The following is a 16,534-nucleotide window of genomic DNA, read 5'->3' as shown; positions in this document are numbered from 1 at the left end:
AGTGTAACTGCCTCCTTGGCAGCCTGATCTGCTAATTCATTTCCCTCTACACCCATGTGGCTTGGGAGCCACATAAATGTGATTCTGGTGCCGGCATCCGAACACCTGGCCAGCAGGTCCTGGACCCGCTGCACCAGAGAGTGTCGAGGGAAACAAGTATCAATAGACTGTAGCGAGCTCAAGGAGCCAGTACACAGAAGAAAACGTTGGCGCTCATCGGACAGTGCATACTGCAGAGCTTCACAGACAGCATAGAGCTCTGCTGTGTACACACTACAGGTTTCCGGGAGAGCAAAAAGAAACCTATCATTGTCGACAACGAACGCACAGTCCACCTTCGTTTCTGTCCCTGAACCATCCGTGTAGACGACGAATAAACCTGGATATTGGCCAACAACGGACAGGAAGAGCCTCCGATAAATCGAAGGGTCCGTGTTATCCTTCGGGCCAGTGTGCAGATTCAGGAATATTGCAGGTCGCCGTACTACCTATGCAGGTACCCCACTTGGTTGTCTGACAGGGCAAGGAACCAAAGGTACGTGAAACAATCTGTAATTGCTATCCAAGCACATTCCAACCGGCCGCATTGCTCGAGGACAAGCAGCGTATAGCAAACGGTTGCCACTGTTGAACACGCAAGGATAGCTTGGATGAAGTGGCATCTGTCGCAAATTTGCAGCATACGAAAGTAGGAGCTGCTGGCGCCTCAGATGTAAAGACTCAGCGAGCAGGCTGGCAATGGGGCTTGCACGAAAAACTGCCATCGCCAACCTAACCTCGCCATGGTGGATGCTGTTTAGCTTCGCAAGAACGCTTGGTCTTGCCAAGCCATATGCTGCACTGCCATAGTCTAGCCGGGATAAAATATGTGCCCTATAGAATCGTACGAGCACCGTATGGTCAGCACCCCAATTAGTGCTGCTAAGAAACTTCATGATATTCAGCTTCTTAGTGCACTGCACTTTCAACTGCTGCACGTGTCGCTCCCACGATAATTTGCTATCGAAAAGGAGCCCAAGAAATCGGTGTCAACTACGGGAAGAGCGACATTTCCTACATAAAGTTCAGGATATGGGTGAAGAGTACGTTGACGAAAAAAGTGAACAACAGAGGACTTTGCGGTAGAAAACTGAAAGCCATGTTCTAAGGTCCACTGCTCCACTCTCCTAATAGCTTGCTGTAATTGTCGCTCTGCGACTGCCATACTACGCGAGCTATAGTGCAGAGCGAAATCGTCCACATATAGCGGCGGTATTACTGCTGAACCAGCAGCAGCGACAATACCGTTTATGGCAATCGCGAACAGAGTGACACTAAGAACCGATCCGACTCCATTTTCTTGAACGTGATATTGCGAATATGTTCTCCCTACTCGGACACGGAATAGATGGAGGGTCAAAAAGTTCGCAATAAATACTGGCAAGTTACCTCGGAATCTCCACTGATGCAGGACTGAAAGGATACCGTATCGCCATGTGATGTCATAGGCCTTCTCTAAGTCAAAGAAAACAGCTACCAAATGCTGTTTGCGGAGAAACGCATCCTGGATAGAGCTCTCCAGGCGTACCAAGTAGTCAGTGGTCGATCGAGCGGCTCGAAAACCACACTGGTACTCCGACAAGAGTCCTTGTTTCTCCAGACACCACACAAGTTGGCGATTTACCATCCTCAATCAATCAATCAATCAATCAATCAATCAATCAATCAATCAATCAATCAATCAATCAATCAATCAGTCACTACCGATCTGCATTTAGGGCAGGCGCCCAGGTGGCAGATTCCCTATCTGTTGTTTTCCTAGCCTTTTCCTAAATGATTTCAAAGAAATTGGAAATTTATTGAAAGTCTCCCTTGGTAGGTTATTCCAATCCCTAACTCCCCTTCCTAAAAATGAATATTTGCCCCAATTTGTCCTCTGAAATAGCTTACACAGGCAGTTTGTAAGACAAATAGGTCTGTAACTTCCTGCATACTTAGGATCTTTGTCAGGCTTGAGGACAGGAATTACTATGCCCTATCGCCACTGAGACAGAAAATCACCCTCCATCCAGATTCAGTTGAGCACACGAAGGAGATATAGAAGACTTTCCTCGCTAAGGTGTTTCAACATCTGGTTATGGTTGTTGTCTGGTCCCAGGAGACGTGTCCTTGCAAAGCGCTAATGCGCTGCAGAGTTCCCACTCCGTAAAGGGCACATTAAAGTCCTCTGAAGCTTGAGTGGCAAAACTGAGGTGATGACGTTCTGCCTCCCGCTTCAGAGCGAGGAAATCACGATGGAAATTCCCAGAGACAGACACATCCGTGAAATGACTAGCTAGATGGTTAGAAATCGAGAGTGGTTCAGTGACGATATTGCCTGGAATGGAAATTCCTGGTACAGAAGATGATCCTTGGATACCCAAAATACGTCGAAGTTTAGTCCACACTTGAGATGGTGGTGGTGGTGATTATTGTTTTAAGAGGAAGTACAACTAGGCAACCATCCTCTATATAACACTAATCAGAGGGATAAAGGGAAGGGATCCGACACTTCAAAAAATAAAGATATCGGTCAAAGAAAGACAAGGGCCACGAAGGGCGTGAAAATGAAAGACTCCCTAGCCCTCGCAAACCTAATAGCGTTGGGGTCGGAAAAGAACAAGAGTTGACCAAGGGAGGTCGGATAGGATAGATGAAAGTGAGGAGCCTGGCACAAGTAAGTGGAAGGAATGCTAGGACTCAGCTGAGGGCCCTGTGGTCGCCAACCCACGCTCCAAAGTTCAGAGCCCCTGAGACCCCTTTTAGTCGCCTCTTACGACAGGCAGGAGATACCGTGGGTGTTATTCTACCGCCCCCACCCACAGAGGGAACCACACTTGAGATGATGGAGTTTGTGACGTCATAGACGACACATCTCTCCCACGAAGCTTTCTTACTTTGGCGAATAAGGACTTGCGCCTTAGCACGGAGTTGTTTAAATGTTATCAAGTTGGCCACAGTAGGCTGTTTACGGTAATGTTTGTGATCTCGATGGCGTTCTTTGATAGCTGCTGCTATTGCTTCGTCCACCAAGGAACGAGTTTTTGACGAGGAGGCCCCGAGAAGGACGGAATGGACTCCTCAGCAGCACCAAGAATAACTCGGGTGATTTAAGTTATTTCCTCGCTGACGGTCCAACTGGTATCGTCGTTAAAGACAGCTAGTGATGTGTACTTTGGCCAATCAGCATGTTTGAGAATCCATCAAAGGGGAGCCTGGACGGATTTATGTTTCAACAAAGAAAGGATGATGGGAAAATGGACAATGTCACAGAGATAATCGTGTGTATTCCACCGAAACAGCGGAACCAACGTTTGGCTGCATAGACTTACATCTATGCGAGAACATGTGCCGTAACATACACTAAAGTGAGTTGGTTCCCCTGTGTTCAAAATACATAAATCCAGCTCTGTTACTAATCTTTCCAGCTCTCATCCCCTGGGGCAAGGCGTCTCAGAACCCCATATGGGGTGTTGGGCATTAGAATCGCCCAACAAGATGGAGGTGGAAGCTGATCTATAAGATCAGTGACATCATTTATGTTAAGAGGCTCGCCTGTTGGAAAATAAATGTTACACACTGTTGCTATGACAGGCAGAGGTACCCGCACCGCAATTGCTTCCAGTGGGGTCCTTAGAGGAACCTCTTCGCTATAAGTATCAGAACGGACAAAAATGCCCACGCCACCAGACGCCCAGTGGGCATAATATCGTTCTGTCAAGTATAGTCTGAAATTTCTCAAGACCGTATGATGATCAGGTCTGAAGTTTGTCTCCTGAATACAGACTATACTCGCTGCGTAATCACTAATGAGCTGATGTAACTCAGCAAGATGCCTGTCATAACCGTTACAATTCCACTGTAACAGTGCCATAGTATGGACTATAAAAGAAGGAGTGTTAGGTTATAAGCGACAAGATTCTCGCAAGCCAAAACATACGTAGATGTAGATGACAGCGCGTCGTCCATCCCGTCATCAACATACGGTGGGGATGACGCCCAGAACTTCAGCACTTTCCGGGGGCGGGAAGTTCCCCTACGAGGAGTGCGTGCAGGTTTTGGAGCAGGAGTACCTGCTGGCGCAGACTCATATCCTCCAGATGGAGGGCAGGATTTCTCTTTTGCAGGGGAAGTACGCTCTTCATCGCCGCCTTCTTTTCTGGTTTAGACGGGCTGGGAGTTGGTTTCCCAGCTCTGGTCGACGATGCCGCCTCCGCCGGCTGGGGCACGGCCTTTGCCGACCTTAGGGGGGAGGGGAGACTTAGCCTTCCCCCCTTTCTGTGCCGGCTGGCAGTTCTAAGCCGCACAGACTTCTGGTTGGTCGAAGGTGGGGTGGTCCCCCCTTTGAACTTCTACTCTTTGCGGCATTGCTCTGAGGAGCAACAGTTTCTTTGGGCACAGCAATCGTGACGGGTAACGATCTCGTGAAAGACGAACCTGGGAGACTCTGTGCTATCATGTTATAGTCGAGTGTACGGGCAGGTGTATTCATGGAATTAAACTTACGGCGCTGTTCCTGGTAGGAAAGATCATCCAGAGTCTTGATCTTCTGGATCTTCTTCTCACTCAGATACGTCTGACAGTTCCGATCCTGAGGAGAATGAAAACCAGAGCAGTTATTGCACTTGTACGGAGTTGTGCACTCCTTTGCGCCGTGAGCTACTCGTCCAGGTGTACCACATACAGACAGATTTGTACGAGATACCATATGTCCGAATCGCTGGCATTGATAGCATTGCATAGGAGGCGGGATGTACAGCCTCACATCGCAACGGTAAGTTGTTACCTTGACTTTCTCTGGTAACACTGACAACTTGAAGGAGACAATGAAGGCACCAGTGGCAACGTCTTCACCGTTCACTTTGCGCGTAATGCGCCGGACGTGTCATGCCACGGTTCTTCACGTCGTCCATCAACTTGTCGTCAGTGTTCAAAATAAGGTCGCAGTGAAAGATGACTCCACAAACCAGATTCAAGGATTTGTGCTCCTCCACTTTGACGGGGATTTAGCCAAAGTGGTCGCACTTAAGCAACTGCAAGTAACTAATCTCATTTTGTTCCGTATTGAAGATACAATAAGTAAAACTCTTTAAAGATTAAAATTATTGTGTCCACCTATTCAATACAAACTGTATTGAATACAAATACTGTTGCGCATTTTCTTAAGATCTTCAAGTTCGCCGTAGATTCCTTCAATGTCTCTACTAAAAAGGATCGATTTAACCAGCCTAAAATCATGCCCATCGATTCTGGTAGCAACCCGAAACCTAGGGAAGCTGGATCCCATTCCTTCACGCTGCGCATGTTCCCAGAGAATTGAATATCTCAGGGAAGCAGAAGTTAAAGACTTCGGTGGGGGACCACCTTGGGTTGGGCGACTTAGTTTCGAAGCGATGCCCGAAACCATCCTCCCCAAATGCCACCCACTCCGATCAGGGGTCTGTAGCCGAACCAAGCTGCCATGGCAATACCCACCTGGTCATAGCAGGTAATGCCCGGGGTCCGATGTTGGACGATGCCTAATACGGGATGACTGAGGCAATGAGCACTAGGACTCCCTTCCTCCAGTCACCCGCAATAGCATGTACCCCATATTGTATACAGAGCACTAAATATGGAGAAAAAATAAAAAATAATTAATAATAATATGTCCTTCTGGCATTCGGCTGTGCGGGGACCTGTGTTGTCAGGCGGATACTACTGCCCGGGTACATGGCGCTCCCACCCGCAAGATTCCATGGTGGTCCATTGCAGGCTTTTGGGCGTAACCGCACATGTAAGATGCCCATCTCCGAGTAGCACGCACATAAAAAATTTGGAACGGTCTACAACTGACCCTCAAAAACATAATAAAAAAATAAAGAGGGGACCACGGCCACATGACGCTTTTAGTCGCCTTCTACGACAGGCAGGGGCTACCGCGGGTGTATTCTACATGTGCGTCCGCCACCCACAGGGGTAGTGTGTTTGGTCCGCGAAAGGTATTTTATTTCTCTCAAGTCCGCCGGCAAGTCGGTTAGGACCCTCCTATCCGCCACCTGGGAATATCACCTCTCCCCCTGCTACGCCAGTATAGTAGGTTCATGGTTTTTAAAGAAAAGAATAGATGAGTTTTGTGAGTCATATCCTGACCCTCAAAAACATAATAAAAAAATAAAGAGGGGACCACGGCCACATGACCCTTTTAGTCGCCTTCTACGACAGGCAGGGGATACCGCGGGTGTATTCTACATGTGCGTCCGCCACCCACAGGGGTAGTGTGTTTGGTCCGCGAAAGGTATTTTATTTCCCTCAAGTCCGCCGGCAAGTCGGTTAGGACCCTCCTATCCACCACCTGGGAGTATCACCTCTCCCCCTGCTACGCCAGTATAGTAGGTTCATGGTTTTTAAAGAAAAGAATAGATGAGTTTTGTGAGTCATATCGATTTTTTTTTTTTCCCCCCTCCCAGATTCATCTGTACATGAACCTATCATTGATAAAATGATGTTCTCTGTACACTCAGTTGACGTATGAGGTACAGTGGATGAAGTTGCAATATCTCCACTCTTACTAATGTCATCACGGGATCACTTTTTATCACCACAGTACACTACACCAATTCCAAAATCATAATTTCATGGCTAATTTCATTTACCACACTTCAGAGTTAATCAGTTGGAATGTGTTGACATTTATTAAGTAAAACAACAGTGGCAACTGAAGGTGAAATATTTGACTGGTAGCCTACATCCTCCCTTTCATTGTTCTAACAGATGCACAGTTCAAGTCAAACCTTCAGAGTCTAAAAAATAAAATAAAAATAAAAAAATAAAAAAAAAATAAAAAAAATAAAAAAAACAACCATAAACACGTGTCTCATTGATGACTTTCTAAGCTGCAAAGAAGAAGAGAGGGTGCCGGAGCACTAAAACATGCCTACAACAGGGAACGGTTGGGCTAGTGGCTGGCATGTAAAAATGAGTCAAAAGTCCTCTCTATTTTGTAACTTAGTTGCAAGGGAGTAACTGCTTGAAATTCGTACCTACAAGTCCAGATACAAAATAATATAATGAAAAACTGTTCTCCAAAATACCTTCCCAATTGCTAGGTGGCATAAAATATTTAAATCAGTAAAGAGAATGGCTTTGGAATTTCCAATAATATGAAATTTCCTGTCTTTTTGTCATGAGCAGTACTTTGGCTCCTTAATCATGTAGCAATGGTTTTCTTTGACATGAGCAAATTTCTGAGATACTGTCACTTCTGAAATAAGATTTTAACAGTAGCCATGCTATTAATTAAATCCTAGAAAAGTGCAACTGTCACTGAAAAAAAGGGGTACCTGTGTAGTTTTGAAGTAAACGAGTCATTCACATAAAACACATGAGCTGGTTCTATGTCCTTTGTTTTGGGAGTTTTTATAAGGATCCTTTGAGTGGCTTTTCCCATCGCTAAGGACTGCAAGGCACGGATCAAATCTCTCTCAGGTATATCGGTCTCACTTTGAATTTCCTGTAAAATTAAAAAATTGGTATAAATACAAAAAGTGTGTTATAAAGTGATAGTGAACAACAGTATTAACAAAGACATTCTTGAAGTTTTCCTTATGCAAATCCTTGAGGAAAGAAAAATGTGTCACATGACAATATGCATTTACAATTACAATAGGTTGAAAGGAATGTCCACCTCATCAAAAAAATCAAAAAAACAAAAAAACACACACACATACACAGTCTATATATTTTTGATTATACATACATCACATTGTGGTACTAGTTTCGAGCACGTTTTAGATCATCTTCAGCCACGTATAATTAAAATTGACAAATGTTTAACTTATTATATCCTTGGAACAATTATAAAACTTGTTCTTAAAATCTAATAGTGCACTTATTGAACCATTATTTATTATTATATACCTGTAATAGAGTTCTACTCCAATAACAACAAGCATTACATTGTATATACTATAACAATCCACTTTGGAAAATTAACACAAAAATCAAGAATGGATTTAAAGAAATTGGCATATACAAACCAGGATGAGATTTTACTTTAGATTTACAATTATTGACTATTACTTATAACTTATATAAGTTATACAGCATTTATGTACAAATATGTATACATGACTAGGCACAGAGGTTTAACACGTTGACTGCCAGGACACACAGCAAGAAATGCATCGGTGGCCAAAGCATTTTTTCTTCTATGCATGTACTAAATAAGCAGTAAAGCAAAATTCAAAGTGATATTTCACTTAAGTGTTCAATGTACGTACGAAATACAATAAAAATTCCCAGCACCCCGAGGTACCGCCGTGGCCCCACAGAAAAGTTCACTGCATGGTTATGCCTAGACAGCCAGAGCGGTACAGCCTAGCAATACTAGAAGCTTGCATTGCTTGATAGTACACACTGTAGATAACAGAACGTGCCACGATTTGTTTACTAGTGCTTAGGACTACAATCGCAAGGCACTCATTGTTTTACAGTAGGGTGGGTATGAAATACTTGTGAGATATTTCTAAGTTATTTTACCAGTGAACGGAAAGGTTAGTTATAAAAATGAAACCGTTTTCTTCTCGAACTCGGAAGATAATGACGCTAGCCCTTCAGTATGAGAATTCTTGTAAGTAGTGTCCAGGTCAAACTGATCTATTACGTTTTGCAACACAAGAAACTCTTCACCAAATTAAATTTGAAATATGTTTATTTCCTATTTACTCCTTGCCAAATACTCAATGGTAATGTAAAATGTTGCTATGTTGTCAATAAATGTTGTCAATTTAGATAATGCAAATACGCTCATGTTTATGCTATATTTATTGCAATAAGCGTAAAAATCAGCTCCGGTATGGGTGCAACAATTTGGAAGGAATCAGTATGCCCTATTGATTAGGTAAGCATAAGCTTGGGTTGAAAATGGGAAATCACAGAATACCATAACCAGGTTTCCCGACAGTAGGTTTCAAACCCACAATGTCCAAAACCTTGAGCTTGCGTGTTAGCTAACCCGGCACACCTAAGCGCATGGCTAAACTGATTGGACAAATACATATTGCCAATGAAAGGAGGTTGGATTAATAAAAAATAAAGACTATATTTTGGAAACCAAGTATGCCCGGATTTGTTCCGAGGCCATAGCGGTACCCTAGCATAGTGAATTCAACAGCTCAGCGGTCCGCCGGCACGGCAGGGAACATCATATAGCAACACCTGTCAGCGGTACTTTGTACCGCTGTGGCCTCATGAGACACTCACTCAGCGGTACAATGTACCACTCTGGCAGCCAACATGCTAAAGACACATAAGGTGCATTAATAATTACTTAATGATTACAAACTGCTGAAATTCATTGTGATGGCTCTGAATGAGTTTGCATAGTTAATTCTATTTCCTTTTTCAACTATGTTGCTTTTGCAAAGATTTTTCCTTTATATTTGCTGCGATTATTTAGTAAGCAAATCTTGAACTCTAATACGGACATTGAAAAATCGAAGCCGTGGTTTTTAACTAGCATATTAAAAGCAAGCAGTGCACATTCCTACTAACGGGGATATTGTCAAGAACATGAGGTAAAATTCAATTCTTAAAAAGTAAAATTACATCCAAATGACATTACATTAAGTATTAAAATTTTGATGAATATTTGAATTCATCACATCAGGATTCGTTTTGGTTAAGTCTTAATAAAATATAACTTAAGAGTTTAAAATTTTCATTTTGGGCAAATGAGACAGCTGGAAGAAAGTCAGAGAAGTGGTATAATAAGACGTATGTCCACATGGTGTGAAGAATAAAGTTCTAGTTATTCCATTATTGAATTGAGTTCAATATACCTGCATTAAAATGTGCCCATGAAACGTTCCGTAAGATGTTAAAAGTCGTAATGAGTATGGTTTATCTAATTAGACAACTTTTGGTGGATCACGAGAAACATTTTACTTCAAAGTTGTGATTGTTGTCGATATGGATCTTGTTGAGTAAGATATGAGTCTCACATACAACACCAACAAGTGCTGGTGGTGGTGGTGGTGGTGGTGGTTTTAAGAGGAAGTACAAGTAGGAAATCATCCTCTCTGAACAAATTATTGGAAAAGAAATTTAAAATAAAACAGAATTATATATTCAATAAAGAAATTTGGAAACGCAGAAAAAATTAAAACAAAAACTTATTGAATTAGGCCAAAAAATTACTAACGAATCAAAAGGGAACGTGCGTTCCCTGGGTAGCCCTTGTAATTTACATACCCTTGATTAATCCACTGTCGCGTCATCGGCTAGTATGCGTTCGAGTGTTTCCTGTAGGCCGAGGCTCCGTCTTAGGCCAGAGAGATCGGCACACTCTGTGAGGATGTGGGCCACGGTGAAGTCGGGACCACAAGAACACACTGGGGGTCTTCCCTCTTTAGGAGATAAGTGCGTAGATCGTAAATGACCTATCCTCAGCCTACACAATACTATGGCCTCTCTCCGTGAAGGCCGGAAAGAGGATCACCACATGGTAGTTGTCTTCTTAATTGCTCTCAGCTTGTTGGGAGTTCGAATAGCTAGCTACTCTGATTCCCAAGAAACAAGATGGTTCGACATAGTTGAGAACAAATATCTTTAGCAGGTACATTGATAGGTAAAAGTATCGCTTCCTTTGCAGCTTCATCCGCAAGTTCGTTTCCCGCAATTCCAACGTGGCTTGTAAGCCACACAAAAGTAATTCTGGTGCCAGCATCACTTAACCTGGCTAGAAGGTCATGAATCTGCTGTACCAGTGGGTGTTGCGAGAAACAGGTTTCAATGGACTGCAGAGAGCTTAATGAGTCAGTACACAAAAGAAAGTAGTTTCTTCCGTCACCCAATGCAAACTGCAGTGCTTCTAAGATGGTGTAAAGCTCCGCTACATACACTAGGAAGCAAGATCTTCATACTCATATCATCGGTGACAAAAGAGCAACCAACATTTTCTCCGATTTTAGACCCATCTGTAAAGATATGTATCACAGCCAGATATTGGTGAACGAAGTCCTGGAAATACTTCTGATAAACGGAAGAATCCCTGTTCACCTTGGGTCCACAGAGTAGATCTAAACATATATCTGGTCGCGGAACTAACCACGGAGGTACCTTACTAAAAGTATGTTCGAGGCAACCACCGATATCTATATTTAAATCCCGACACAAGCTATCAATTTGAAACCCAACTGGCCATGTAGCATTCGGCCAGCCTTGGCACCTCTGGTGGTACTGGGTACTAAATATGCATTGATAGCTTGGATGTAGCGGCTAATGAAAAAATTAGCATCCTTCGACATCACGAATATGTACTGGAGCATTCCTTTAGACGAGACCATTTCAGTCACACAAAGTAACTTGCAACAGCATAGTAAACTAAGTAGACTTGAAATAGAAGAATTTATTAGTTTGGTTGAATTTACATTCAATAATTATTATTTTGTTTTTAACAGGGTAATATAACAATAAAACGGGCTTCCAATGGGATCTCCGGCATGTAGCATCATGGCGGACATTTATTTAAACCATCTGGGGCATACACACATCAGCAAAATGAAGCACATTTTCTTCTGGACAAGATTTGTTGATGACACCTTCACAATTTTAGATGGAAGACACACCAACAGCTTAACCATACCGGATGAGTTAAACAAGTTGAGTTCCCATATACAGTTCACATTGAAAACAGAATCCAACCATTCTCTAAACTTTCTAGACTCGACAGTCACAACAAACCAACACGTCCTTTCTTACGATGTATACAGAAAGCCTACACAAACCAACAATACTATCAAACTTTAACAACTTTTAGTCCACCCTAATTCCCACAAAAAAGCTGCTTTTTATAGCTTGGTCCACAGGGCATTCAATGTACCATTATCTCATCCCAACCTAAAAAAAGAACTGGATACCATCAGGGCAATAGCTTATTCCAATGGGTATTACAGAAGGTTCATCGACCAAAGAATATCTAAAATTCAAAATAAACCAAAATCTACTCTTATTAAAGAAAAGAAGCAGAAGGAGAGTTATTCAGTTTTCACCTTCAACAACGAGTCTGTATTTTATTATTATTATTATTATTGATTATATACAGCCGTATCAGCACACACTTTATTAAAACATAACCGGTTTTCAGACACTAAGGTCCATCATCAGTGTTAGTGTCCGAAAACCGGTTATGTTTTAATAAACTGTATGCTGATACGACTGTATATAATCAATAATAATAATAATAATAATAATAATAAAGTAACTACATCAGCACTGTCAAGAAATGGCTTTAATATTTTATAATGATTATAAAACGAGTCTGTATACCAAATAACAAATTTATTTTAAAAACATGGGGTAAAAATAACATTCAGGACAACCAACAACAATCTATCTCACTTCCACAATCCAGGGACTGTGAATAAATCTGACAAGTTTGGTAAATACAGATTACAGTGCCAGTCTTGTTTAGCAAGCTATATCAGACAGACAGGCAGAAGCTTCAACACCAGGTACACGGAACATATTAATGCAGTCAAACATAACAGGCATTCTGCCATGGGAATACATTACATGAACCCAATCACAATTTTTCTGTTATAGACAAGGACTTACAAATTACTGAAATTATGAAAAAGGACCCTCTGCTCAATATCACAGAAATGTTTTATATATCGTTGGATCAACAGGTCAATTTTAATCACAATCTGAATTAATCCACCGAGAAAACAAACATACTTTACGAGGCGATCCACTCCCTTATTCTCCGACATATTTAGGTAGAACAGTGCAAGAGTGATTCACTCCCCCACTCTCACACCCCTTCCACACCACACCCAATCCAAAGCAAGTCACTCCCCCCCCCAAAGCCAGCCATAAGCTCCATGCAGACACGGATGAGCAGTGCACCTCCTTCCTTTCTAGCGGCAGGTTAACGGAACAAGGAACAAGACAGTAAGTACTATCAAACCACTTTCCAATAATTAATCCGAACACACATTAGTTCTCATTTCCTTTCTTTCTTTCTTCTTCCTCAGACATCCACCTTTTACGATACTGTGCCATACAACCGAGGCCATACCATCATTTAACTTTTTCTTCAACAGCAATAACAGTTGGCAGTTTCAACAACAAAGCAGAGGTTACAAAACAACGAAGGATGTTCCCCCAACTCCTCAGCTAATTGTTTTAACTGCAAATTGCCTTAACATCGACATCTTACAAGACCATCAAGTTTTATACATGTTTTTACCCTCCATCGACGATACAACTACAAATTTTTGAACATTTTAACATACCAGTATGTCTTTTATTCCACAGTAACAAATAAGAACTACACAGTATTCTGCAACTTCAAGTTTTTATGCATCATCTTAAAGATCTGTTATCTGGATCCAAGGCCTTTCTTTAAATAGTAATGTGTTTTATATTATATAACACATGTCAACCATTTTAAATGTATTTAAGGCAGTTTTCATGTTGATCGTTAATAAGATCCTTTGATTTATTTATTTGTTGTGAACTGATGATGAATCTAAGGGAACCGAAGCCAGTTTTCACTCAATAAATGCTATGTATTTATATATTGTGTTGAATGGTGGAACATCCATCAATTAATTCCTATTATATAAATTATACGTCAACACGGAAATGAAAATAATAACTTATGATCTTATGGAACAGTACATGGGCACATTTTAACCTGTTCAGTGAGCAATGCGGCAAGATCTGTGGCTTCAAGTTGCTTGCTCAGCAGGGAATGCGGATGTTACCGCCGATTCTAATTTTTTTCTCAGTTGCCTGCCTGCAGAGGTTTTTCAGCAACATGTTCTGGATGAATCTGCCCTCTAATGTGAATTTTTCAACTATGTTCTCCCAATACCAATGTGTCATCCACAAGTTGTATCATAAAGAATGCAACTTACGTCCGGGCAAGAACGACCTAAAACCTACTAAAATGTCTAAAAGGAATTACCAGCCCCCAACCCTTAGAGGAGGATTATTTATGAACCATGATAAACAAAATGTTGCAATTTGGTGGGGGAGAACAGTGACCTTAGTGAAGTAAGTTCTGCTGAAGGGCAATTCGTAAGTGACAGGAATTTACCTGGAGTAAGTACTACAGGCTCGAATAAACAAGGTTCGAGCCCAGCTGATACGAAAGTTCACCATAATGGTTCAATAAGTACACTAATATTCCAACCTTTGAAACTTCTTCGTCAAATTAGACTGAAAATGGACAAAGAAGGTCCTGCTTCGATACAAAATTCCATCATAGTGTAAAGGGAGAGTTTTTAGGGAATACAAAACAGAGCAAAATATTTGAATTATTTTTTGATGATGAGATATGCCAGAACACAGCTGAACAGACAAATCTTTATGCCCAGTTGAAAATCACACATAAAACCCAGTTTAGTATGACGAAATGGAGTCGAGATCAAGACTGGGTCTCGACAAATAAGGATGAAATAAAGCTTCTTATGGGCATACTGCTGCCACAGGGGATTGTACACAAACCTAAATTAGGATATTATATTTCTCACAATCACTTGTTGGCCATGCCTATTTTCTATTAGCTGATGACAGAGAAGAGATTGTTCCTCCTCAGCTTTTTCAATTTCTCTGACAATGAGGCATATAATGGGCAAATTCCTCCGCAAATATACAAGCTACCACCTGGTAGTAAAATTTTTTGAAAGTTTATACCCCTGATGGCAAAGTGTCAATTGATAACAACCTTCTGTTATGGAAAGAATGGCCAGGGGGAAAATTTTACATACCAAGATAACCCATGTTTCGGAATGGAAACACACAAATGATGCAAAGCCGGTACAGGGTATGTTTTTAAAATGAACTGCTTCCGCGTGTATAATAGTGAACACCTGTAAAAGACAAAACACTATGAAGACAGTAAACACTGTAAGTATTACCTGTAGTGTAGTGTAATATAGTCCGTGTGTGTCACCTATGAACTGTAAGTATATAAACGGATCCCTCAAAAGCGCTAACCAACGCAACAGAAAATTTCATGAGTATTATAATTTATTTCATTCTAAATCTTTTAAGTACATGTAAACTTTATAAAACTATAATTTAATGTAAAAAAATTATTTCCGGGCAGAGATTATTAGTAAACTGCTTAAAATATTAGGTATAAGTTAATGTATAAATGAAAACCAGAGCTTTGCTATTAGGAGGAAACGAGCTTGGTATCAAAGTGCAAAAGCACTTAGTATGTTCTTGCACAAAGTATTCAAAAATTAAAATAATAGGATTTTTCAACAATTAAATACACTACATTCAAGTAAATATTTCTCTTAAGGCCCTTCTATAGTTCATTTTAGTCAAGTTTGTTTTGAAGCAAGTAATTAAATATTTTCTTCAATCACGAAAATCGCTTCCTACCTGGGAGTGAGCCGGAGAGTAGTACCGAGCTCCCCGCTTAAGGGGTTAATATAGATATACTGAACTCAACTTCCTTATGAAATAACTAGAACTTTCTTCTTTGCAACATGTGAACGTAAGTCTTATTACACCACTTCTGTGACCTCCTTCCATCCGTCTCATTTGCCCAACTAGACCAAATTGTGAACATTTTAAACTCTAAGTTACATTTTATTAAGGTTTAACCAAAATGACACATGATGTGATGAATTTAAATATTCATCAAAAGATGTTAATACTTTATGCGAAATCATTTGGACATAATTACTTTTCAAGAATTTAATTTTGAATTCCTGTTCCTCACATTATCACCATAATGGTTCAATAAGTACACTATTACATTTTAAAAACAAGTTTAGAATTGTTTCGAGAATACAATAAGTTAAACATTTGTCAATTTTAATTATACGTGGCTGAAGGAGACTTAAAGCATGGTCGAAACTAGTACCAAAATGTGATGTACCGGTATATATAATCACAAGTAAAATGTGTATTCATTAAGTGGACATTCTTTTCAACTTATTGTAATTGTAACTGTTCATCAATACAAACCAAACATGAAGATTATTTCATATGATATGTGCACTTGATATGACTCCTCTCTAGTTCCAAAGATGATTCACAAGCAACTGCATATTTACAATAAATGAATAAGATTTATTAAACACAATGTGTACATAAAAGAATAACATTACAGAACATTATAATCATTGGCATAGAAAGCTATTGATTTAATCCTTTTTAGGCAGACACGTATGTGATGTTGCTTGCAACACTTCTCACACAATATACACGTGCACTGAGCTGCTAGCTGATGGTATCCCCTTTGGTCACGGATTATGTAATGGAAACTGTGAATGGCAGTGCTTATGAAGACATGTTGCAACTCTAAGTTTGACTCATTCCATTCTTTTGTGTTCATGGATGAGATGTCATAGGAGTCTGGATCTAATGCTTCTGCTATCTCTTCTCTTTCCTGGATGAATGCTTCATATGCTAGCACAAGAGCTTGGTTGAAGTTCCCAGATAACTCCCCAACAAAGAAGTCTGTGTTGGCCAGTAAATATACTTCGTGCAGTCTGTGGCAGTC

At 40.9% G+C, this 16,534-nt stretch overlaps 1 protein-coding gene across 1 annotated transcript in view; it reads right to left on the bottom strand.

The window, feature by feature from the left end:
* Nucleotides 1-16,534, bottom strand: part of Cul3 (cullin 3) — a 332,171-nt gene that overhangs the window by 62,636 nt on the left and 253,001 nt on the right. Inside the window, exon 12 of the mRNA XM_067151333.2 lies at nt 7,341-7,510. Coding sequence (XP_067007434.1) covers nt 7,341-7,510 — 170 coding nt within the window. The remainder of the gene's footprint in view (nt 1-7,340; nt 7,511-16,534) is intronic.

Source organism: Anabrus simplex, chromosome 7 (assembly GCF_040414725.1).
Source record: "Anabrus simplex isolate iqAnaSimp1 chromosome 7, ASM4041472v1, whole genome shotgun sequence".
Classification (NCBI taxonomy): Eukaryota; Metazoa; Arthropoda; class Insecta; order Orthoptera; family Tettigoniidae; genus Anabrus; species Anabrus simplex.
Note: the sequence above shows the minus strand (reverse complement) of the source record. Positions and strands in the feature narration are given on the sequence as shown.